The sequence below is a fragment of the Diadema setosum genome, chromosome 5, assembly GCF_964275005.1.
Source record: "Diadema setosum chromosome 5, eeDiaSeto1, whole genome shotgun sequence".
Classification (NCBI taxonomy): domain Eukaryota; kingdom Metazoa; phylum Echinodermata; class Echinoidea; order Diadematoida; family Diadematidae; genus Diadema; species Diadema setosum.
Genome location: NC_092689.1, coordinates 29,345,909 through 29,371,838, shown reverse-complemented (window position 1 = coordinate 29,371,838; position 25,930 = coordinate 29,345,909). Strand labels below are relative to the sequence as shown.

Sequence of the window (25,930 nt, the reverse complement as noted above, 5' to 3'; positions counted from 1 at the left end):
TTGTTTTGTTTTTCCATCTCGCGATATACATGTTTGTGTTTAAAACAGTACCGTTACAACTAGGATCAAGCAAGATCATAATCCATACCTCACGATGGCAATGTCCCGTAGGACAGTTGTTATCACCACCCTGTCTCAAGATTATGGTAATATGGATGACTCTTCTTGCTAAATGTATTTGTTTTTAGAATCAAATAAGTGTAATTCCTTCATCCTGTGTTCTGTACTGTATATGTGGCCCCAAATAAATCACGTAATTCAATATTCGGTTCCATAAGAAATACTCAAGAAATGTATAGCCATTAATGTAAGCTATTCATATCCACATACTATCGGCATGATCTGTATTCATGGTATTAGAAGTAACATTGGACTCCAAAATTTGTTGTAAAAAAAATGGAGCTCGTGTGCTTTGGAAATGTTGTCTTTCTTATAAAGAAGAGTGAAAGCAGTAGTAGGTTTCGTCAATCATAATGGCGAAACTTACTCCCGGACGCTTGAAAATACGCACGCAAACCTTTCATGAATGTAGGATGTATACCGTGTGTCTCAAAAAAAAAAAAAAAAAAAAAAAAAAAAAAACTATACACTTTTGAAATGCCCACCGAATACTGTAAAAAAAAAAAAAAAAAAAAATATATATATATATATATATATATATACAATTCTGACGGAAAGGTATATATATACTCATAATATGTATGGATATCTTATGGACTCAATTTTCATATGACACCAAAAAGTCTGAAAATATTTCGTGCTTAGATGAGCACTGCTCACTTTTGTAAAGGGTATGAAAATTAGGCTGCGCAGGAATTAGCCTTCCAATTTTGCGAGAGGTGAGTCCATTGGAGCTTACAAAACTGAAGTTGATATGATCATGGACCTATACGTAGGTCCATGATATGATAAATTCATGATCAATTGCAATCTGTGGGGAAAAGATTTATTTGTAAGGATAATTACAATATGGTTTCATCTTTCATATGACACCAAAGTGGTATTCTGTTACCATAAAAGAACGCTGCTGCGGTGTGAACTGAGGCCTCTCCATCTTTGGTTGTCAGTCCAAGACTCGAAGATGAGTGAGGGCTGAGTAACAACTTACAGCTCTTAATTTATTCTTAATGTATCATGAACAAGTGACACACTGTTACACACTGTTAGATTTTTATCATCACTGACTTTGAATAAAAAACCCACCCCACATTGAACATCTCATTGATTTACTTAATACCCGGGTAGGGATTATGTAACATTGAATATTCAATTATGGATTGTCAAAAAAAAAAAAAAAAGAATGTCAAAGATGTCAGCTATTTATTCTTTAGGTCAATGGGTAACCTGAATAAAAAGTAGCCAGTAGCTGAAAATAACTGCAATGTGGGGTTAAGGTTTTCATTCAAGTCAAACCCAATCTCATCGCAATTGATCATAAATTTATCATATCAACTTCAGCATTGTAAGCTCCAACGGACTCACATGTCGCAAAATTAAAAGGCTAATTCCTGCGCAACCTAATTTTCATACCCTTTACAAAAGTGGGCATTTCTCATTCAATCATGAATTATTTTTAGACTTTTTGGTGTCATATGAAAGTTGAGTCCATAAGCTATCCATACATATAAACCTTTTTCCCCAGAATCATATATTTCTTCTTTGGCAGCCATTTCAAAAGTGTATAGTTTTGGTTTTTTTTAGACACCCAGTATATGTATATAGGGTGTATAATAGTGATCAATGTACTTTTCTGAAATACTTCATCGGCTACGAAACTGCTGAAAATCAATCATCCTAACATACAGCCCCTGTTCCACTCAGATCGGGAAGGATCACGTAAGACAGCCGATGTGGACACAGTACGATCATGTTAAAACGCTCTAAGAACGCTGTATTTACGACTAAAGCCCCTGTTCCACTATGCCGTTCTCGCTACGATTTGACAATTTTCTCAGATCGGGAAGGACTGGGTAAAACATGAGCCGATCTGGACACAGTACGATGTGAGAGCGCTCTAAGTACGCTGCAGTTACGACTAACGCGTGCTTGCTACGCCCTTACTACGATTATCGGGAATGAGGCATTACGATCTCTGACGCTGCAGCTACGCTTTAGAACGGTGTAGCTACGCTGTCAGTGCGATGTTGCCGATGTTATGCGATCGATGAACGCTGTTTCTACGCTCTGAACGATCTATACGATCCTATCACGCTGTCACCCCGTTCAGAGAGCTGAAAAGTGCCCGATGTGCCCCGATGTACCCCGATTCGACTGTCGATCTGCAGTCAGTCAACTTTAGCATGCAGAACCGAAGAAATAAACTGTGGACCTCGAAGAGGCTCCTCAACTCCCGGTTCTTTTGCAGCAATGCATTGTTATAAACAAAGACGTGCTGATTTTTCCAAGGATTTGTCGTGATGTCCTTGCTTTTATAGTCCGTCTTCCTCCAGTAAGTTGTAGATGATTTCATATTCTTCAAAATTCTGCTATGTCCTCTTCCTCCTCTTTAAGTATCACGTGCAGTCTCTCTTTCTTCGCCTTTTGGGTAGCTGCTTTGCTGCTTTCTTCTCTTCTTTTTCTTCATCTCTTCTCCTTCTTCGAAAATTTGAGTTCCTTCTTCTTCATGTTCTGCCCTGACAGGTGCAGCGAAAATGCCATCCTCCTCCTCAACAGTTCTGCCTCTCGATCTCCTTGATCTTCTTCTGGAAGACATTTTTGTGCAAGTTTTCTTCCCGTGCTTGTGCCGATGTTACTACGCTCAGAAAGACCTTGTTACGCTCATCCCACTGCGTTTACGCTGTCACTACGCTCTCCCCGCTTGCCGTACGATTAAAAATAAGTCAATTTTGATCGGGGAGATCGGGAAGAAATTTTGAACAGGTTCAAAATTTCTTCCCGATCTGAAAAAATGCCCGCTCCAACCCCGACCTCCACACGCTGCTGCTACGATGCTTCCGCTTTTGCCGCTCTCTCCCGATCTGCTAGATCGGGACAGATCGGGGTCCAGATCGTGATGGAACGGGGGCTTTACACGTGCCTGCTACGCTCTTAACTACGATGATCGGGAATAAGACATTAATCTCTGCCGCTGCAGTTACGCTTTAAAACGATCTAACTACGCTGACAGTGCGATGTTGCCGATGTTATCCGATCCTTGCACGCTGTATTTACGCTCTGAACGATCTATGCGATCTTATGACGATGTTCCCCCGTCGAGAGAGCCGAAAAGTGCCCGATGTGCCCCGATGTACCCCGATTCGAAGTTTTTGCTTTCCTTCTGGTTCCTTCTTTACTCGGTAAGTTACATCTCTCAACTTGTCGAGCACTTTATGCGGACCAAGCCAATTTCGTCTCAGTTTGGGTTGCTGCCCTTTCTTTGTTGCTGTATTGATTAGCCAAACTTCTTTAATGGGTTGGATACCGCTCTTCTGTCGTACGTTGCTTTCTGGTGAGTGCTGCTCCCTCGTATGTTTTCTCTCGCCAGATCATGGACTTTCCTCATTTTCGTTTCCAGCGTGTACGCATACATGTATTTCCATTCCTTGACGTAGGAAGTGGTCCCATGATGTCGATAGCTATTCTCTCCATTGGTTTTACAACAATAAAGGCTCACGAGACCGACAGTACGCAAAAGAGGCTCACGAGACCGACACTAGGCAAAGAAAGCCCACGAGACAGACACTAAGCAAAGAAAGCCCACGAGACCGACACTAGGCAAAGAAGGCTCACGAGACCGACACTAGGCAAAGAAAGACCACGAGACGGACACTAGGCAAAGAAAGCTCACGAGACCGACAGGATGAACAGCGCCATCTACATGTCAATTACAAGTATGCAACTGTACAGGGGTTCCATGAAGGGGAAATAACATACTGGCTAGGTGCAATTTCGTCACACTATAGAGCGAGAGATTGTAACTAATTGAAACGCTACGGGGAGTGACATTGTTGCCGGTTTGTTTGTTTTTTTTTTTTTAAATAGAATTGTACTCTTCATGGACCCCCCCCCCCAAAAAAAAAAAATAATAATAATAATAATAACTAAAAAAGAGGACAAGAACGATGCATGGTTTGATTTTAGATCTTTGATAATACCATCGTACTACTTTCAATAGGCTTCCCAATCTCGAGCTAGAAGATGGACAGGATGTAAGTTTTTCCCCTTTTCTTTCTCGCTTCACTAGTTAATGTAGTCCTTATTAGATATCCCACCCGCCTGTTAAGACGTTTTAGAGTTCAATTTGTAATTTACTCTGTAACTAAAATGTATGACATTATGTCGCAGCTATTCACCTCGATTTGTGACTTGTTTTTGTGAAATTATTCTCAAAACGGTACATATTTCATGAAATATGTTTTCATGGATGCATCTTCTCTTTCCAAATCCTTTACGCTACCTTAATAGACGATTATGTCATATTCTGCGAATTTATATACTAAATCAACACCTTTGCAGATGACTATGCCCCCTCCAGATCATGTAAAGCGGGTGTGCGCTGCAACATTGACCAGTTAGTGAAATATTTCCATGTTAATTTCATTTCACAGCTGGATATTTTTCTATATGGTTGATCGGAATGCCCACATCATTTTCTTATTTTTTTCTAAGTAAGTGGTGTTTTGCGGAAATGGAAACGAGGGTGTTTTGCCATTTCTAAAATTAATGTGGAAAGATCTGAGTCACACTTTTACTGAATTTTACTGAATTTTTTCACAAACACACACACACACACACACACACACACGCACTGACACACACAGACGAAAACACAATTACAGATCTTAAACATTTCAGGGGGTGAGGGAGGGCAACTGACGGGAAAACACCCAAGCAACTCTCCTTTTCCATCTCTCTATCTTATGCCATTATCTGGACACCCTATACAATTAGTTGATCTATAGGTGGCGCTGTTCATCCTGTCGGTCTTGTAGGCCTTCTTTGCGTAGTGTCAGTCTCCTGAGCCTTTTAAGCATAGTGTCGGTCTCGTGGGCTTTGTTTGCGTAGTGTCGAACTCATGGGCTGTATTACTCGTTCTCGTGGGCTTATTTTACTTGATGTCGAACTCGTGGGCTGTATAACCAGTAGGTTGTATGATTTGTGAGCTGTATGACTCGTGGGCTGTATGACTTGTGGGTGTCTGTCTCGTGACGTTCCCCGCGAGTCATACAGCTCACAAGTCATACAGCCCACTAGTTATACAGCCCACGAGTTCGGCACTAAGTAAATAAAGCCCACGAGTTCGACATCAAGTAAAGTAAGCCCACGAGTTATATAGCCCATGAGTTCGACACTACGCACAAAAGGCTCACGAGATCGACACTACTCAAACAAAGCCCATTAGACCGACACTACGCTTAAAAAGCTCACGAGACCGACACTACGCAAACAAAGCTCACGAGACCGACACTAGGCAAAAAAAGAAGGCCCATGAGACCGACAGGATAAACAGCGCCACCTATAGACCAATTTATTGTATAGGGTGCCCAATAATGGCATAAGGAAGATATAAGAGATGCAAAAGGAGAATAGTGCTAGGGTATTACCCCATCAGTTGCCCTCCCTCACCCCCTGAGAACTATTCAAGATCTTTAATTGTGTTTGCGTGTGTGAATGTTTGTGAAAAAACAAACAAAATTCTGTAAAAGTGTGCATGAGATCTTTCCACATTAATTTCGAAAATGCCCAAATACCCTTGTTTCCCTTTCCGCAAAACACATACATCTACTTAGAAAAAGATAAAATAAAATGATGTGGACATTCAGATCAACCAACTACAAAAATACCCACCTGTGAAATGAATTTCACAAGAAAATATTTCACAAAATGGTCAATGTTGCAGTGCACACCTGCTTTATATGATATGGAGGGGAGTAGTCATCTGCAAAGGTGTTGATTTTATAATAGTATAATATATAATAGTATTATAATAATAATTCACAGAAAATAATGTAATCGTCTGTAATATCAAGAAGATGCATCCATGAAAACAGCTATTCTATTTCATGAAAAATGTACCGTTTTGATGAGAATAATTTTACAAACACAAGCCACAAATCGAGGTGAATCGCTGCGATATAAAACGCTTTCATTCGTTGAATGTCATAGATTATAGTTACAGAGAAAATTACAAATTGAACTCTAAGCAGGCGGGATAGGATATCTTATAAGGCCTACTTAACTAGTAAAGCGAGAAAGAAAAGGGGAAATTTACATCCTGTCCACCTTCTAGCTAGAAATCGGGAAAGCCTATTGAAAATAACACAATTGCGTTATCAAAGATCTAAAATTAAGCCATTCATCGTTCTTGTCCTCTTTTATTTCTACTTTTTTTTTGGGGGGGGGGGTCCCATGATGAGTACAATTTTATACAAAAAAAAAATGGTAACAGTGTCGCTGCCCCCTAAAAGCCACACGTGTAGAAACACACACTTGATGTCGTTGATATGTCTTTATTATGTATACTATAGATGGTTCTGTTCAAATAGTTACAGTCTCTCGCTCCATAGCCTGATAGCGTGACGAAATTGCACCCGCCAGTATGTAATTTTTCCCCTTTATGGAACACCCTGTACAGATACATATTTGTAATTGACATGTAGATGGCGCTGTTCATCCTGTCGTCTCGTGAGCCTTCTTTGCGTAGTGTCGGTCTCGTGAGCCTCTTTTGCGTACTGTTGTCGGTCCCGTGAGCCTTTATTGCGTACTGTCGGTCTCGTGAGCCTTTATTGCGTACTGTCGGTCTCGTGAGCCTGTATTGCGTACTGTCGGTCTCGTGAGCCTTTATTGCGTACTGTCGGTCTCTTGAGCCTTTATTGCATACTGTCGGTCTCGTGAGCCTTTATTGCGTACTGTCGGTCTCATGAGCCTTTTCAGCATAGTGTCGAACTCATGGGCTGTATGGCTACTGTCACAACCCCCAAAATCAGCCTGCTCGGCGACCGGTCGGCGAGTTTTTAGCCAATTAAGTCGGACAACGACCAGTGATCGACCAGGGGCCGACCAGGCACCACTGATTTTTAGGGCATCGGTCGGTCGCCGCTGAAGTTTTAACGCGGAGTTAAAATTTCAGCGGCGACCGACCAGTTTTCACTCGCTGCCCAAAATACGCTCGGTGTCCGAGCGGCAACCGCCCAGGCACTGACCTAATCGAGCGGTCGCCGCCGAGCGATTTAGGGAACAAAGGTAATAGAGACAAAAATGACAAAAGCACAGAAGAAAACCAAGGGAATAGATCGAGCAGTCGCCATCGAGCGACTTAGGGACTAAAAATGATAAAGATAAAAATGACAGAAGAACTGAAGGAAATCAGGGACTAGATGGGGAAGAGAAGCCAGGGTAATGTGGAAGAAGCAGGGGGAGGGATAGAGGCAAGGAAACCCCATCAAAATCTCAGCATCTCAACATCTCGCCAACCAACATGAGGGACATGGAAAACAGGGACAGCCACTTCGGGGCAAAAGAGTTGAAAGCTAAAAGTTAGTATCGGTATGTAGACTTAGTCATTAATGACAAGAGATGGGTAAATGAAAATATGAAATTAAATAGGAATAGAAAAATACTGTTAAATATAGAAGCAAACAAAGATATTTTGGAAAATTCTAAGTTATTCGTATCTTTGTTCCATCTCGGGTTTTCCTCCCTTTTGTTTGATATCCTAATTTCTAGTTATCGGGGTTTCACATAACTGAGGTCTGGTAGTTGGTAATTTAACTCTTTGAATTGAAATCTTTAGCCTCGAGTTTTACCTTAATCAATTAAAATTTTTATCACATCACAAATCACATATTATATAGATACAAGAATAAACCCAGGTAGCTCATAAGAAATTTCCGGCAGAGACCGGCGGGCGGCCGCCGGTACGCCTACGGGACACCGGTAGATGACCTATCGATCACTCGTCGGTCGCTGAGCGATTTCGTAAAATCGGCCGGTGGCCGGTGGGAGATCGTCCAGTTGCCAATGGGGCATCGCTCGATGACTGCTCAGTCTCTGCGCGGAGAAGATCCCCAAATTTCGCGAATTTTCACCTAAAATCGACCGGTGACCGACGGGAAATCGACAGGGCATCGTTCGGGCACCGCTGGGGTTTTATATCCTGCTCGACATCTCCAATAACTGCTGGGCGGTGCCAAAATTTCAGCGGCGACCGAGTAGGCTGTGTGTCTTCTCTGAGATCTGACCGTAGCCTTAGATTCCTGAGCCGTATATTATAACTCATGGACCTATTTTTGATGTCGGTCTCGTGGACCGTATGACTCATGGGTGTCGGTCTCGTGGGATGACTCCGTCATAAGGACGTCATACATTTAGTATCTATATCGATCATGAATGTTTATAAGATTGAATCTGACATGCGAAAACTAGAGGAAATAATTAAGGAAAGAACACTAGTAACTACAGTATTAACGCTGTGTCAGAAATTGTACACTTTTTTCTTATCTTATATTCAAACGAATTCCAGCTTGCGTTATGAAGACACATTTTCATATTTCAATTAGGCTGATTACAAAATTGTGACCTAGTTTAGCAATCATGTCATGAAGCATTACAACTTTTTGCCCGTACTGGCAGTATATATAAAAACGTGGTACCACAGTCCAGTAACTATAGGAATAGGTGGTAGACTTAGGCATGATAGGGATAGGATTTAGGACTTTAGGAGAAGGTTAGTTTAGATTCGTAAGGTTGTACCTGAAGGTACCCATAACTTCATTAGATCTTGTAATGATATACTATTATCCAAGCCGAGATAGATTAATTATTAATCTATCTCGGCTTAAAAACGACGTCAAAATGACGTCTATTTTCTTTGTTTATTTCTGTTGACGCGTGTCAGCGCTGACGTGAAAGTAACGTCATTCTGACGTGTCTCTGCTATTAGGGATACTCCGAGTCACTCCTTCGATTGCGTTCTTCACGATCGAACATAGCAGCCAGATCATTGATTGCACCTCCATGTGAGCGGTTAGATCCTCGTAAGGAGCTCTGCGGTTTGTCATACTCAAGATCTCTTACCAACTTTTTGTTTAGAAGAAGCGGGAGAATCTCATCCTTTATCGTGAATATGGCTGCCTTCAAATCTTCCTCTACACACGGTAAGAAATCGAGGTCTCTCTCTCTCTCTCTCTCTCTCTCATTATAATATAGTTTCATGATGACAATGTCGATTTAGTTCTTCCTCTGTCAGTTCGGCTGGAGGCGCTATCCCTATCATCCCGTCTTGATTTGTAACAGTAAGAGCAAATACCGAAATATACACGAGTAAACTAACTTAAACCGCATTTAGAATTTACAGCAACATCTCTCAGAACAAAATTCCTCGGACTTTACATCAACATCTCTAGTACAACCTTTTTTGCGGACTTTACAGCAACATCTCTTGGACAAATTCCTCTCTTCGGGAATAAAAACAAAAGGAGAGAGATGGGGGGGGGGGTGGCATCGTACACGCGCTAATAACGTTCTCTGGTATACGTTTCTACTTCTAGTCAACTTCGCATGCCACTCAGCATCGCCGGCCGCGCCATAACATCGTCCGTGTAACCAAGTATTCTGGTCAAAATAATCCGAACTAAATTATGTAAGGTATCTTAATGTATTAAGTACTTTATTCGTTGTGATAAACTATGGAATCATTAGTCATACTCCATATGGCTCGAAAGTCATACACATTTATGTGTTCGCTCGTGCTGTACACATAATCAATCCACTAAAAAAATAATCCGAAAAAATAAGAAATATGTGGTATGTTAATGTGTTTACCATTTTTCGTCCTTCCGAATTGTTTGGCCACAATCTGCCAAAATTTTGTCGCCACGATGAATGCTATATGCAGCAACAAGTTTACCGGCACACCTGTAATATAGATAGGGGGAGTAGTAAAGATAAATTGATACAGCGATATGTATATTAATGTTCAATGCCATTATGTAGACTCCTTTTAAATTGTCCGATCTATTCATTCAAAGATATACTTACCACTCTTGTGTTTAGCGATGTACTTTCCACGCTGCTGTCCATGTTTATCTCTTCTTTTTGTTTGTTGCGTAAAATTGCGAAGATTGTAAAGGTGACAAAATATGCGTTCTTTCTTCAGCAAATTTCTTTCAAGGGTATCCCCAAGCCTAACACTTCTCAAATTCATTGGCTTCCTGCAAGGAGAATATACACCAACACAATGAGGATTGATGATAGCTAGTCTATACCTTAAATCTCTTCGCAACACAATATCATGTTTTCCATAAGTCTGTTTGTTTGGGGTTTTTTTTTTCCAATCAAATGACCGTTTCAGATTCATTGCCTTTTCATCTTACGTAAGTTTTATTTTCTTCATCTTATGTACGCTTCTTCTTTTTTTTTCATCTTAGGCAAGTTTCTCAAAGTTCGTTTTAGATTTCCCGCCTTCGTGCGTAAGCTTTCCTAATTAACAGTACAGACATCTCTTCGCCTTCGTGCATAAACTTTCCTAATTTACTATAGGCCTACTGGCCAATTAGAATGCGCTAACGCATGTGGGAGGTCGTACAATACTGCGGCTGCGTGACATCTCTTCGCAACACGTTTTCGTGTGCGATAAGTCTGTTTTCCAGTCATCGTTTCAATGTTTCAATGTTTCAAAGAAATTTTATTTCAAATAGCACATTTTTGTTGATACTAGTTCACGGGAAAGCACAACGTATACAATAATACAGGTTTTTCCGGTCAATTTCGCACTTTTGTCAGTCCATTTGATAGAAGGTTCATTCAATTTAGCAAAAACCCTCGTTATCGCACAGTCTGTCTTTCATAATTGCAACTTGAGCGTTCAATTTTACACATTTCGATCAATGAAATTTGCACATGTGGCTTTCGAATTCGTAAAAAGGGCATTCAAATTGGCTGGTATTCTACGTTCATTCAAATTCGCCACCACTCGCCGAAAAGGGTATTTGAGTCAATTAATTTCGCGAATGGGCAGTCAAATTCCAAACATTTTCATTCAAATTTACGTCATGTTATTTCTTTCTTGAAAAGATGAGAACATTTTAACGTGTACTTCTATGTGACTTTTTGTTTCAACCCCACACTGTTAGGCAGTAAAAGTATTATATTTTTGACCCTATATAACTCGAGTTTGTTGTTTTGTAACGTCCATTTTCTTTGATACATGTCATTATAGGCTTACATGTTCCAATACTACAGATTAACTTCATCTTCTTACAGTCATGACAGCACAAGTTAGATACAGACGTATATCTCAAGAAGACAGAGAAATAATTATAGGAACATTAGATGATCATAACACTGACTTATAGAACTGGCCGACACACTCGGAATAAAGTGGTCAACGGACTGGGAGACTCAATAAGCACATTAAAAAAAAAAGGTTGCCAAAATCTCTAAAATGTAATACGAAAATATGAAATGTAATGATGTTTACAAAACAATAACTATTATGAAAAAAAAAATGAAGGAAGACCCAAAGCATAAACATGTGTGCTAAATTGACTGCAAAATATGTTAAATTGGATGCCCAAAAATGAATTCGAATGAACGAGCGCAGTATATACGTGATCACGTGACTATATAAGTCTAAATTGCATGAACAAATAACGAAATGGTGCTTGTCTTACGAATTTCAGTTGAAAAAGTGTAATTAGAATGAGGATAACGGTTACTTGAATGCTCCAAAATGAATTTGAATAAAGAGATCATAAAATTGAAATACATGTACTGAATATGTTATCTACACTAAAGTTTGCTATATAATGCAGCAATAAGAAATTGGACTGACAAAAGTGCGAAATTGGCCGGGGAAACCTATATATATACATGTGAGACTAATGTTCAAAATAATCGTGTTATTGGAAAAGACAGGCCCACGTAAACGACAAGCTTGTAGAAATGTGGCCACTCAGAAAATCGATGTCGCAGTACAGAATATATATATATATATATATATATATATATATATATATATATATATATATATATATACAGGGACAAAAGCACAAACACAGGCACAAGACGCTCACTGTTAAACAAAGACGTAGGACAAACAACACGAGACAATGGGAGGGGGAGGTTAGAGGGAGAAGAAAGGGAAGGAAAAAATGAAGGAAGGAAGGAAGGGATACAGGGGTCCTCAGCGCATGCAGGGCTATTGCCAGACACTATCCATTGGCATGAGCAGAATAATACACACACACACACACACACACACACACACACACACACACACACAAACAAAAAAAAAAACCGGTAAGATCCCAACTGGATCCGCCACTGCCAAGAAATTTGATCGATGAAACCATTTCTACAGGAGGGTAACATCAAGCATAACATTGCCTGGCAGCGTTTCAAGTGAATTACTAAGAAAAAAAAACCCACATAAAACAACAACATAAACTTAGTCTTTTGCAAAGTGAGAGTTAATCTCTTCGCCCATTGTAACAAGTTTCAATTCTTCGTTGAAAGTTTCTAAAAGAACTTCGAGGTCTCTGTGGGAATAACGAATTAAGATGTGTTGTTTGTCCTTGTCCTCGGCAAATGGGAATAATGGAGAGCGTAGGAGACGATCTGTGAAAATCATTAATATAAACAACAAATATAAAGGGGGCCTAATAAACTACCTTGCTGTACACCACAACGAATATCACGCATCACAATACATTATATATTCATGATAGAGACAAACTGTATCCTGTTGGTTATGTAATTCCTGAACCACTCCAAGGCCTTTCCACAAAAGCCATAATGCAGATGCATTATCAACAGATGCATTATCAATAATAGAGACATAAGTGTTGCCTGTTGGTTAGGTAACTCCTGAACCACTCCAAGGCCTTTCCACAAAAGTCATAATGCAGATGCATTATCAATAATAGATACAAAGTGTTGCCTGTTGGTTATGTAATTCCTGAACCACTCCAAAGACTTTCCACAAAAGCCATAATGCAGATACACTATCAATAACAGAGACAAACTGTATATCCTGTTGGTTATGTAACTCCTTATCCACTGCAAGGCCTTTCCACGAAAGCCATAACGCTGTAACGCTGAAACCAATCAATCTCCGTCTGCCTTTATCTTCTTCTTCTTAATAAGCGGGGGGCCGAAAGCTAAAAACAGAGGTCGAGTTCCACTCCCTCTACAAACTAAGTAGACCAAGCTTATTTTCAAGTTTTAATTGTAACAAACAAAATTCCACTGGTCTACCTCAAAAAAAAAAAAAAAAAAAAAATTGGTGCGAAAGCCTCTAAACGTTGAAACGTTTCAAGATAATAATTCAGTCTTTCTCTGATTTATGCTGAATCAAGCATTTTCATGATTTTCCTTTTTTTCAGAAAAATATTTTAAAAATGAGGTTTTTCCTTAAAATCTCAATCCAGTTATCACAATAGCCCCAAAAAATGGTATCAACTTGTAAAAAAATATATATATTCTCTTTCATATGACATCAAATTTGTTGAAATCTGATGTTTCTATCAAATCCTATCTTTCAAATAATAAATTCAGTAAATGGCGGCCATCTTGGACGCCATCTTGGATTTGGTGTCTTTCGCAACAAATGTTTTTTTTTAGGTAGACCAGTGGAATGTTGTTTGTTACAATCAAAACTTGAAATTAAGCATGGTCTTCTTAGTTTGTAGAGAGAGTGGAACTCACTCGAAAAATAAGCGAGTTCTGGGGGTTTGGCCCTCCGCCTATAATGCATTTCTCTCTCTTTCTCTCTCTCTCTCTCTCTCTCTCTCCCACAAACACACATATTGTTATCATCCTCTACATTGTTTTGTCTTCTGCTTCTCGACGCACCAATGCACTTATCGAAGACAATCGTGCAGACACCTTTCCTCCATTCATTTATGATCAGTGGGGGCACGCTCATGTTTTACATCTCACCCCTTTCAATCAATCTCCATCTATACCCTTATCTTATTACGATCGATAACAAACTCACGCACACATTCAATCGTCCGTATACACTTCATAGCCTTTTCTCTATCCAAATCATAAGATCAGTATACACAGTCACACATACAACAGAAACTTACTAGATATGTATACACACGCGCGCCCATTCGTTATTCTACACACATTCATATCTTAACATAGACGTGTCATTTCCATTCACCCGCTCCATGATATATAATTTTAGAATGCTCCATTAAAACTAATTTTTTTTTTCGTTACAACATTTTCACATGGCAAAACAAGTTAATGCATTCCATCTTTTAAAAGAACTATCATTTCACATTTAGAGAAAGTTTCATTTACAGTCGAAACCAGAGTTTTCATATACGGCAGACACGTATTCTACCATCTCCGAAACACCGTCGACATTTCCAGTCTCATAGACATCAACCCCTAGGTCAGGATGAATTATAAACAAATTCAAAAGATTTTCCAAGACGATTCCAAGGTATAGTCCGTTGAATAAAAAAAAAAAGAAGGGCGTGAGTGGCCCGCGTGAGTCCGTTTGTCACATTCCTCAAGAGCTCAAACTCTTTCTATTTGGATATAGCTTCATTTCTCTCTTAGCTCGCTGATTGCAGCCTTATTGCAGCTTGCTGTACTTTTTCTCGCGATCGCCCAAATTCACATTCAAATCCCCACCCATAGTTTCAACAGGCATGATCACTCTGACTGGGGTAGTCTTCGATGCAACCTTCGCAACATACCATTGCCGTAAGATGGGAGACTGTAAAATAAGACGAATAGGTTCTGGACCTCGCGTCGGGCATCAATTACCAAGTTCTTTCCAGCCTCATTCTCCACTTCCTTCTCTTCTTCTTCTTCCAGCTCTTTTATTCCTTTCTCTACATAAAATAAAGAGAATGATATTATATGTTTAAAAAAAATGAAAGTCCCCCTCAAAATTCAGACACACTTCACTGCAAATTACATAGAAGTTCACTACTTCAGCAGAGAACATTATTAAAGTTTGTCATATTGTATTAAATGGAATGCAGAAATAAAGTTAAATCTGAACTAATCTGAAACTCATCAATGATAATATATTATAGGTGATTACGTATTCTAATGCAATAGGACTGATTTGTTTTTCATATCGATGAAATCAAAGCCGATATTATACTTATATTCACATCAAAGGTGGACCTGGGAGGCAATAGATGGATCATCGCCTCAGCTAATACGCAAAACATTCTTAAAAACACGTGAAACTTCAAAAATTTAACTTACAACTTTCGGTTTCTTACATTTCACTCTGTTCACCATAAGTGCCGTTCCCATGCACTCCGCGTCTTTTTGCCAAAAATCGAATTTTTGGATAGTGACCGAAATCGCGGGAATTTTTTTTTCGGAATTTGGATCGATATCCTGATCGCAACACCCCAAAAACGCGTAATTTTGAGTGCAATGAGAAATGTACTATAGTGAGCTTGAACATAACGTGAATTTGGAATTCCTGGGAATATTCTAATGCTTTTCTGCTTGCACTTGTGATGTAATTGTAAAGTCTTTAAAAATGCTACATAGGCATTACTGATGATTTGTCTTCACTCTCCTCGTTTATTGATGAAACACTAAAATGATTGAATAAACCAGTTTCTCAAAAAATGAGAAGCGTGGTTAATTTCGTATTGTACACGTTTCAGCCAACTGGAGGCAGGATGTATACTTATTACACCGAACGAATATAAAATAATTTACATATCAAATCTTCATTGTCATGATTATTTTTTTTTCTCCTCAAAATATAACTTTGTATTTTCCCGTATGTATACATGATTCATCTCTATTAGTTTGTTGGATATCGTTAATCCTTCGCACTTTGTACTGTATACATGCTTATGATGGATTTTCTGATTTACCTCGTGTTATGTTTTGTTGGAAAGAAAATGAGAATGAAATAAATGAATTGAATTGAATTGAATTGAAATGATTATTGAACTGTAAGTTACACGTGTCTGCGTATTTTCTTCTCCTTTTTTAAAGTTTTAGTAGGTCTTAATTTTCTACTTTTATATCCGGCGAATACAACACTTTTAACTATATCTTTCATCAGTCTTGTCTGTTTTGTTTCATTCCTTAAAATCACAGGGTCAACGTGGGGCTATTCTGGCGGAGCGCATGGTATGTATAAACTTTTATGAGCAACGTTAACTGAGTAGAAAATGTATCAAGGCTGGTGGGCAGAGGTATGGAGGTGAGGGTTCAAGGTGTGAATGAACGCTGTTGATCTTCAGGGATGGCAGTGGAGTTACAGAATTCCATTAATATGTACACATAGGGCCTTTATCGTAATTTATCCGATCCATTATCTTTTTGGCTTCGTGGCATTGGTTCAAGGACTACAATATTTACGACACATCCTCTTACGGAGGTACGCACTTAGAACGATATTATCAGCAGTTATCACGGCGGAAAAAAAAAAAATCTTAATTAATGTTAAATGGTTTCAGCCAGGTTAAATGCCATTTTACCTCGCATCATCGCAGATTCAGCTAGCTGTAGAATGCGTTCCTAGGTGAGGCACGTATTTTGGAATCATAAATATTCTGGAAATTACTGTAAAAACAAATCGTGCAATCCTTGCTTTGAGAACATCATAATCGATTTACCACACATTTTCATTCCTACATTCACTTTTCATTCCTGTTCGATGTCTGCTCCCCGTTTCAAACTCATTTTACTCTGCCGTAAAATCATACTGCAGGCTCCTTAAAATATTAATGATTTTTTTTTTAACTGAAATCTGCAGTTGGGGATATAAAATAAAGTTATTGGATATTCTTTCGAATTTCAGAATAAATCCTGTAAAGTAATATCCTTGGACTACATTTTGCCGGCAGCAAAACGTCTTGCTGGCAGGATAGTTGTTCTCCCTATACTTATCTCTCCCTCGACACAAGGTGCTATTTTATGTAATTACGAAGGTTCCTTTTTTCCATAGCGTTTTCACGCTCTTCCAAAGGAAAAAGAAAAAGCACGTGTCACCGCTATTCTAACGCATCGGGTCAGTTTTCGCTGTCCTCGTATGCAACCAGTAAAGCGCTATTGATATCCAGATGAGGCGTGTCATGATATAAGATCTCACCGTTTTGCATTTCAGCTATCATTAGATTCATATTTAACTGATTTATGTCTTAGGTGTATGTGATAGCGTCTATACTTCCGTGTTATATGTATGTGTGTGTGTGTGTGTGTGTGGGGGGGTGTATTTTTAAGGGAGGGAATGGCACATATACCAAAGCATCAGGATCTAAAACAGACAGCATGACCTAGAACTGCCTAGTATAATATTAGAAGATGATAATCATGTTAATGTTATCATTATTTGAAGGCCCGAGAGTGCGCTCTTTATATTGTTCGTGATAAGGATAAGATGATGAAGGATGTAACAATAATTTTGACAATGATGTCAATGAAGTCAATGATCTGAAAATAAACTCTCTTGAAGTGACTTTTGGCCAATTAAAAAAAAAAGCGTATATCAATACCCGTTTTACTAATATATCTACATTTTATGCATACCATTAAAACATAGAATTTCCCAAATAACCACAAAGTTTGCCCGAGGCTTGCTCGACATAGCAAACAACCAATGCATGCAAAATGTATTCCCATGAGGTACATGTATACTGAAATGAAATGGCTGCGGGTGATGGAATAGCTTGTCATCGGTTATAAGGCTTACTTGCAGGTCATCAGAGAAAAATATCCATAATGCTAAATGCATTATACTATACCAACCTGTTACCTTCCTCGGGCGAATGAAGATCTCTTAGGAGGAACAGGGGTCTGTTTCACTAAGCTCTGCGATCATTCCGAAGTTCAATTCAAGATCCTAAATATTGTGTGAAATTAGCGAGCTTTAGATCTACGACGCAAACGCTGAGACGACGCTAAGTAGGCCGAAAATGGTGTTCTGCATATGCGCGAGACAGCTGTCTCCGTTGTTCAACCCGTGAGGCTGCGTCGTCTAAAAGCGTCCGCGCCGCAGATTTTTTATGTCCAGCGAGTGGAAGGACGACTTGGGATCCTCCAAATGGTTTGGTCCCACGTGTGCGACAAGTTAAAGGGGCATTCCGGACGATTTTCATAATTTCACATCATGTAGTACATAAATCAACAGCTTCATGTATAGATTTGTAGAATTTATTGTGGTTCTTGAGCAGAGAAACAGTACTTTCAAAAACCTTAAACAAATTACACTGAACAAAGATGATGACATAGGAGCCTCACGTATCTCAGAAATGTAGCAGTGTCATTCCATGACAATACACGCATGCTTGCAAGCTCGCCTGTGTGTAATCTATGCATGCCTTCTTCTTTTGTGCTGCTTCCTTGAGCCACATCTCATGCATTCTTATGGTGAGGCTGCCATGTCATCATCCTTGTTCATTGCAATTTGTTATAAACTTCGAAAACTTTCTTATTTTTCATCCCAATCATTATAAATCCTGAAACTCTGTACCCAGTATAACTAATTTATATATGTTCAAATGTAAAAATTAGAAAATCATCCGGAGGTCTCCTTTAAATGGAGGCCTCCTTTCTTGTTGAGTGGGATCCCTCCACTCGTTCCCAGATGCCCCCCCCCCCTTTGATGCAACGCGCTAAACCTTGATGGATTCCTTGTCCAAAGTTATCACACAAGATCTTCATAGTCAAAACGAATGTTTATAACGGATAGGCCTATACTTGAGTTACAGTATATAATAGTGAGTGTTATATGAATTTGAATAACATGGGCACCACTGGACAGGAAGATACACCCGGAATAATAAACTTCTGTATCTGCCTATCAACAACATTGTACTCTCTTGTTTGTTTTTGTTTTTGGGGTTTTTTTTTTCTGTTTGGGCTTATTTTGATTTTCCTCTGTCGTTTACAAACAGTAGGACCCCTTCATTGGTTCTCGAGTTACCCCAAGTGCGCTGGGAGATATCAATCGCCGATCGCCTTGTCCAGCTGCACGGCAGTGCGACGGTCAACTTGCGATCGCTTCTGTTTCGACGGGTATTGCAAAGAACGAAATATGGACATAAAGAATAACGGCCATTCTGGTAGGTAAATGTGGCCAAGAAACTTGGTTGTTTGCGTCACTGTTTAATTTGAAACACAAACACAACAGGCACAATGCACATTTATCCAGCACGCCTACACAAACAAACCGAAAACGGACGTTAACACATTAAGTTCACATTAGCTATAGTGTGATGGAAAACATGTAGCAGTCTCATCTCTTTATTCATATCATGCCTTTAATACCCAACACTACAGTCTCACTTGCTATATCAAAATGCTTACAATCACATGCAGCAGTTATCACGTTTGATTATGATTTCGTATCACACATTAAAACAATGGAAATTTCCGGAAATGTAGCATAAGTTATTTTATTCATTTATTAAGTGTTATTTAAAAACAGGGTTGTCTTTTCAGAGCCAAAAGGCCTGCTTTAGAAAAAGAGCCCCGGTAACGTACATATACAATACAGATAGGAACTCGTTATTTGCACAGTGTAAAGAAATATTACCATTTCCTTTCTTTAATTAGATTGAATGCACATTGTACCCACTCTACCATGCAGCAAGAATTTTGTTTCTTTGTTTTCCTAATTTCTGTTTAGCATATTTATCGTGTAATAAAAATAGTTATACATAATTCTATAGTCTTCTTATTCTTATCTCATTCTAAGAATGATTTCCTGATTACTTTAGACATTTTCCGTACAAGTCCCTGCATGTTTGTTTGTTTTGTTTGTTTGTTTGCTTTTATTTCTGCATTCAATCAAATGCAATTTGAATGCAAACTTCAAAAAGTACAAAGACAAAGAATAACAAGTGCAGTGAAATAAATCGATAACAGTACATAAATAGATTCACATAGGTGATTGCATTGAGCAATGTTGATACACAGAAACATGAAATAAAATATACAGTATTTTTCAGTAAACAACAGAGATAATTGAATGCAGGAGACCACCATCATAAGCGATTAAACTTGAAATGGATGGAGGCCTCATAAAATGACTATCCAACGACATAACTCTCTTGGAGGAAGGTGATCAGGTGAGTGCAGTGCAGTTGCAGGTGAAAGTGCAAGATGCAGTTGAAGGAAGAAAATAGAGATTGACAATAAGATGACAATCTATACTATAAATATTTGTTAGCTCAATTGGTTTGGAGAATATAATTGTATCAAATATCGTTTAAGTGAAGCTTTCAAAGAATAAATACTTGAACAAGACTTTATATTATCCGGGAGATTATTCCAAATATCCGGACCCGAATATCTTATAGATTTATGTGTCACTAATAATTTGGGATTCAAAAGGTGGAAATTTCTACATATACGAGTAGGGTACGAATGGACAGAAGTATTGAACCTAAACATGTTATCAAACGATGATGGAAGTTGATGATGTATATATTTGAACATAATTACTGCTACTTGAATAATATTCAAATCAAAAACCTTCAATGTTTTAAGCTCATGAAATAAAGAATCAGTATGAGCCAGAAAATGCGATTCTGTACAAATACGTATAACTTTCTTTTGTAATTTAAATATAGAATTTATTTTGGTAGAGCCGCAAGTACCCCATACAACATTGCAATAACTTATATATGGGAGAATTAAGGAATTATATAATAGAAATAAAGTTGAACGAGGAAGAAAGAACTTCAGCTTGGAAATTATCCCTATATTTCTAGAAATACACGTTGTAACATGATGTAAATGCTCATTCCAAGTCAAACTTTCATCTATATATACTCCTAGAAATTTTGAATTCATTTTCTTTTCTAATGGGATATCATCAATGTTAATATGTATCAACGTATCTTCATTATGAGAATGAAGTTTGAAATGAATAAAATGAGTCTTTTTTATATTCAAAGAAAGTTTATTAGACTTAAACCAATTTGATACTTTACTAATTTCAATATTTAGAGTGTCATGTAAAATCTTAAGATCTTTATGAGAATAAAATATATTCGTATCGTCAGCAAATAGAACAAAAGAGAGAAGAGAGGATGTATTTATAATATCATTAACATAAAGAAGGAATAATAATGGGCCTAGAATTGAGCCTTGAGGAACACCACATTTAATTAAAAGGGGGTCAGATTCACAACCATTAAAAATAACATATTGTCTTCTATTAGTTAGATAATCTTTAAGCCATGAATGTGCTTGTCCTCGAATACCATAATGACTAAGTTTCGTGAGTAAAATAGAATGATCAAGAGTATCGAATGCTTTACTCAAATCACAAAATATACCTGTAACATGTTCTTTGTTTGCAAAAGCACTCGTAATTTTGTCATAAATTTGTATTAGTGCTAAATCAGTTGAATAATTTTTTCTGAAACCATATTGATTGGGAATAAGTAAATCATACTTATTAATAAATTTAAGAAGTCTATTATAAACAATTTTTTCTAAGATTTTGGATATACTAGGCAATAAAGAAATAGGACGATAATTGCTAATTTCATGAGGATCATCTTTTTTATGTACAGGATTAACTTTCGCTATTTTCAGCAGATCAGGGAAAATACCTTGTGATAAAGAAAGATTAAATATATAACTTAACGGTTCTGCGAGTGGATAAACTATTTCTTTCAATAACATCATACTTATTTTATCAGAGCCACAAGATTTAGAGCTATTTAAAGATTTAGTGATACTAATGATTTCACTGGGACTTGTTGGATTAAGATAAATAGACTCTTGATTTTGGTCAAAAAGGTAATCTGTAAAATGAGCAGAAGTATTGCTAATTTTAGTAGCAAGTTCCGGACCGATGTTAACGAAAAATGAGTTAAATGAATTAGCATACATATTGGGATCATTTATTTTAATACCGTTTAATGTGATATCATCCGTTGGCGGAGAATCAGGCTTTTTACCTAGGACCTCTTTAATAATTTTCCATGTTGCATTAATATTCGAAGAAACCTTTTTTCATTCTGTCAGAAAAATATAATCTGCGGGATAAACGAATCAATTTTGTCAATTTATTTCGATAAATTTTATACATATTCAAATTAAATTCAGTTGGGTTACGAATGTGTAACTTATACAAAAAATTACGAGTTTTTATGGATTTCAAAATACCTTTTGTAATCCAAGGATTTCTTGGTTTATTTCGGTTAATTTTTATTCTGCATAAAGGAATATTATTTTCATAATAATATAATAATTTATCATTAAAACATTTATATGCCAAATTAACATTGTTAATACTATAAATATCTGTCCATTCCTCTAAAAATAAATTCTGTTTCAATAATTCCACATTACGTTTTGACTCTTTATAATACCATATTTTATCATGTAATTCATTACGACCCACTTTACATTCACAAATTGAAAATATTGGTAAATGATCAGAAACTTCAGAACATAATATACCCCCCATAATTGTATTATTATACACATTCGAAAATATATTATCAATCTGAGTTGACGAGTGTGGATTTATCCTGGTGGGTTTATTGATAATTGACATAAACCCATATGAATACATTAAATGCATAAAATTAAGGGAATTATTGTTATCGGATGTGGGCGAAAAGTTAATGTTGAAATCACCAAAAATAAAAACATGTTTACTTTCATTACCTATCTTATGGAGATATAAATCCAATTCATCACAAAATAATTCACAATTCAGATCAGGAGGTCGATAGATTAAACCTATAATAACATTTTTAGAGAGTGGGTTCTCAATTTCAATAAATAACGTTTCTGCATATCTTAACGTGATTTCAGAACGGATTTTGAACTGTAAATTTTGCGCAATATAAAACGCAACACCGCCACCCCTTTTTCCTTGACGATCAGCCCTAACTAATTTATGATTGGGTAAATTAAAGATATCTGGGGAGTTTTGATGTAACCAAGTTTCACTTATTCCAATAACAGAAAATTCAAAATTGTTTAAAGAGTGCAAAAGATTTTCCAAATATTCAAAATTTTTATTCAAACTCCTAGAGTTTATATGAAGAAGTGAAATATTATCTGAACTATACGATACAATATCATTGAATTCAAGGGGTGTGTAATATTTACTGTCGCGCACAGGCATAACGTCATCAGGAATATCGGGGGTATTCATATGTGACGCCATTCTGTAATACAGAAATGTAAATTACCGGAGATTTGAGAGACAACAACTGCATAGGTGCTAATGTGCATTTTGCAAGTGCATACTACTGTGCAGGTGTGTGTACAAAGTGCAAATGTGTGTGGGGTTTCAATATACAATACAAAATTTGGTACAATTAGACCCATCTTGGTCACACTTACAATAATTACTAGTACGCAATTACAACAGATCACCAGGGGATAGCCGGACCACTCAGTATAAAGGTGTTGTGCTTTAAAACACGTACAGACAGAGAATTCAAGGACCGTGACAATTGCTCAGTTAAAGTTCAGGGAGACTTTCCCGTATACAGGGGGGGGGGGGGGGTGGGGAGGGGAGTAAAGGGGAGTAAACAGTAAAGGTTCATTTCTTGCAACATCTGTATTGGCTATTGAATGTGGGACTTTTAACCATGCACCCATTAACACACGTATCAGAGGAAAAAAAAAAACAGTACGAATACTGAATGGAAATCAGGGTGTTGATAGCAACCCGTTTAACATGCGTCAAACGCAGGTGCTACTTGCAGTGGCTTAATTACCATTGGAGATCAGTCGGTCGTGGCGCGAAAAAGCAGCCACGCCTCGTGTCGACACACAACATGTGAACGATTATACATTCATGGAAACTGCTACTGTACATGTATAATACGGACGTCTTATCAATGGGTTCGGAGTTTCAACAGGTGATTCGTAGAACAAAGGGATTTTTTTTTTCGGACAGTTCACAGTAGGATAAATATCTGCCAAAGCGGTGAGGGATGTGCTGTACTAAAAATAATAATAATAATAAAAAAAATCGGAGTTCAATACCAAAAAGTGTGGGAGGTTTAAAAGAACCATTTACCAGTTATAAATTAAAAGAGATTAGTGACTTTCTTTAAAAATTTAAAGTTGTGGGTTCAAAAACATTTTGAAACTATGAAGTGAAATATGTGGGTAGAAATGTCTGGCTTCAATCAATACGTGAAAAAATGAGGTACTATAAACTGTCACCATACTTGAGAATGACCAGGTGGTGGATGAGCATAACCTTGCAAAATTGGACCGTGTATCCCTAAAATGATGACCGAAAAAGGTTTTCTTTTTTTCCCGTTAAACTTTTTTGATAACCGCCATCAAAAAAAAAAAAAAAAAAAAAAAAAAATATATATATATATATACATATGAATGTATATACACTGTAATAGGAAATAAAAATGGTTGAAACAAGCCATGGTTCTATCATTCATTACACTCAGCGTTGGGAGTCACAGTGGATCAACAAGGAGGTCAGATAGCAGAGGTGTGGAGGGGAAACCTCGCCCTGACATTGGTTTACGCACAAGACACGTAATTAACAACACATATATTTGTAGTGATGTTACAAGGTACAATTGAGTTTTACGGTTGAATATCGAAAAAGGAAAAATGTATGGAAGCTTAGTTGACAATTGGTTGACTTAAGATGTTCTTGCTCAATAACAATAAGTTGTAAGAAAAAGGAAAACTGTCAACCAAAGAGCTCCGGATGGGAATGTGCTTTGATATTCCCATTCCCAGTAATGGTGGACTTGGCAATCGAAGACAACCATTTTCAATCCAAGATTACGTAACTTATTTACTAGTCAAAGGGCGATGCCCGTCAATAAATCCAACAGGGTAGATAAAATCTTCCTGAATGGTAGGGCTCCTGGAAGGTAGTGACAAACATACATTCTTTTCGTGGCTAATGTGTTAAATGATTTTTTTTTCTTTATTTGTTTGTTTTTGTTTTTTTTTTACTCAACCAACGCCATTGTGCCTTACATGATCCTTAATAGCCACAATAAAACCAATACAAGTTGATCATGAGAGTCAAAGTGTCGAAGTATTTGACCCTTCCATACGAACAGGAAAGATGGCTCAAAAGACCGATATAAAATATTGGATATAATTTTACCGTGGTGAGGAAGGGGAGCCGCGCCCTGTGTCTATATGTTAGACGTGTGTGGACAACTATAAAGACTACATATTTGTTTGTTTTTTATATATAATTATGGTTACGTTGCAGAAATAACTGAATAAAATCATTGGTTGACACAAATTCATTATACAAATTCATTACAAACTTAGAGTTCCTTTATATAAAAACCAAAGGACCGTGGCCCTTGTCCAGTTAGGGAGGGGAGGGGGAGTAAAGGGGGAGTGAAGGTACATTTCTTGCAATCTCTGTATTGACTATCAAATACGAGACTTTTAACCATGTACCCATTAAAAGACGCGTCGAAGAAAAAAAAAATACTGTACAAATATTGAATGGAAATCAGGGTGTACAAACAAGAACCCGTTCAACACGCGTCAAACACAGGTGCCACTTGCAGTGGCTTGATTAACATATAGAGGTATAAGTAGGCCGTGGTGTGAAAGAGTAGCCATGTTCAGTGTCTATACACTAAACATGTGAACGATTACACATTCTTACAAAATTCTGATAGTACACATGCATAGAATAAGAATGTTACGTCAGTGGGAACACCTGACTTTCACAAAGATGATTTGCAAAACAAAATAATTTTGTTGGGCAAGTACAGGGATAAATGGGATAAATGCCTGCCAAAGCAGTGCAGGGGATACTATACTGAGAAAATCGAGGTTCAATAACAGGAAGTATGGAGGTTTGTAAAAACCGTTTGCCAGTTATCAGAAAACTTAAAATTGATTAGTAACTTTCATTCAGAAAGTTGGAGATATGGGTTCAAAAATGTTTTGAAACTTAGAGCGAAACAGGCAGGTGAACATTTCTGGCTTTACAATTAATACTTGAAAACATAAGGTACTAATTGTCACCATTCAGCTCGCAGGC

At 37.7% G+C, this 25,930-nt stretch overlaps 1 protein-coding gene across 1 annotated transcript; it reads right to left on the bottom strand.

Moving 5' to 3' along the window:
• Positions 1-18,894: 18,894 nt before the first annotated feature.
• LOC140228825 (uncharacterized) lies at positions 18,895-23,089 on the bottom strand. Its single transcript, XM_072309098.1, has 2 exons — positions 21,958-23,089; positions 18,895-19,052 (listed from the first exon to the last, which is right to left on the bottom strand). The coding sequence occupies exons 1-2, from the start codon at positions 23,087-23,089 to the stop codon at positions 18,895-18,897; spliced, it is 1,290 nt and encodes a 429-aa protein (XP_072165199.1).
• Between the last annotated feature and the right edge of the window lie 2,841 nt (positions 23,090-25,930).

Excerpts from the sequence above, each read along its gene's own strand:
- LOC140228825 (XM_072309098.1), bottom strand. The coding sequence starts at position 23,089 with ATGGCGTCACATATGAATACCCCCGATATTCCTGATGACGTTATGCCT. Across the intron at positions 19,053-21,957 it reads TAAATTGACAAAATTGATTC|TGACGCAAACAACCAAGTTT; the intron begins GTTTATCCCGCA and ends CAAATTAAACAG.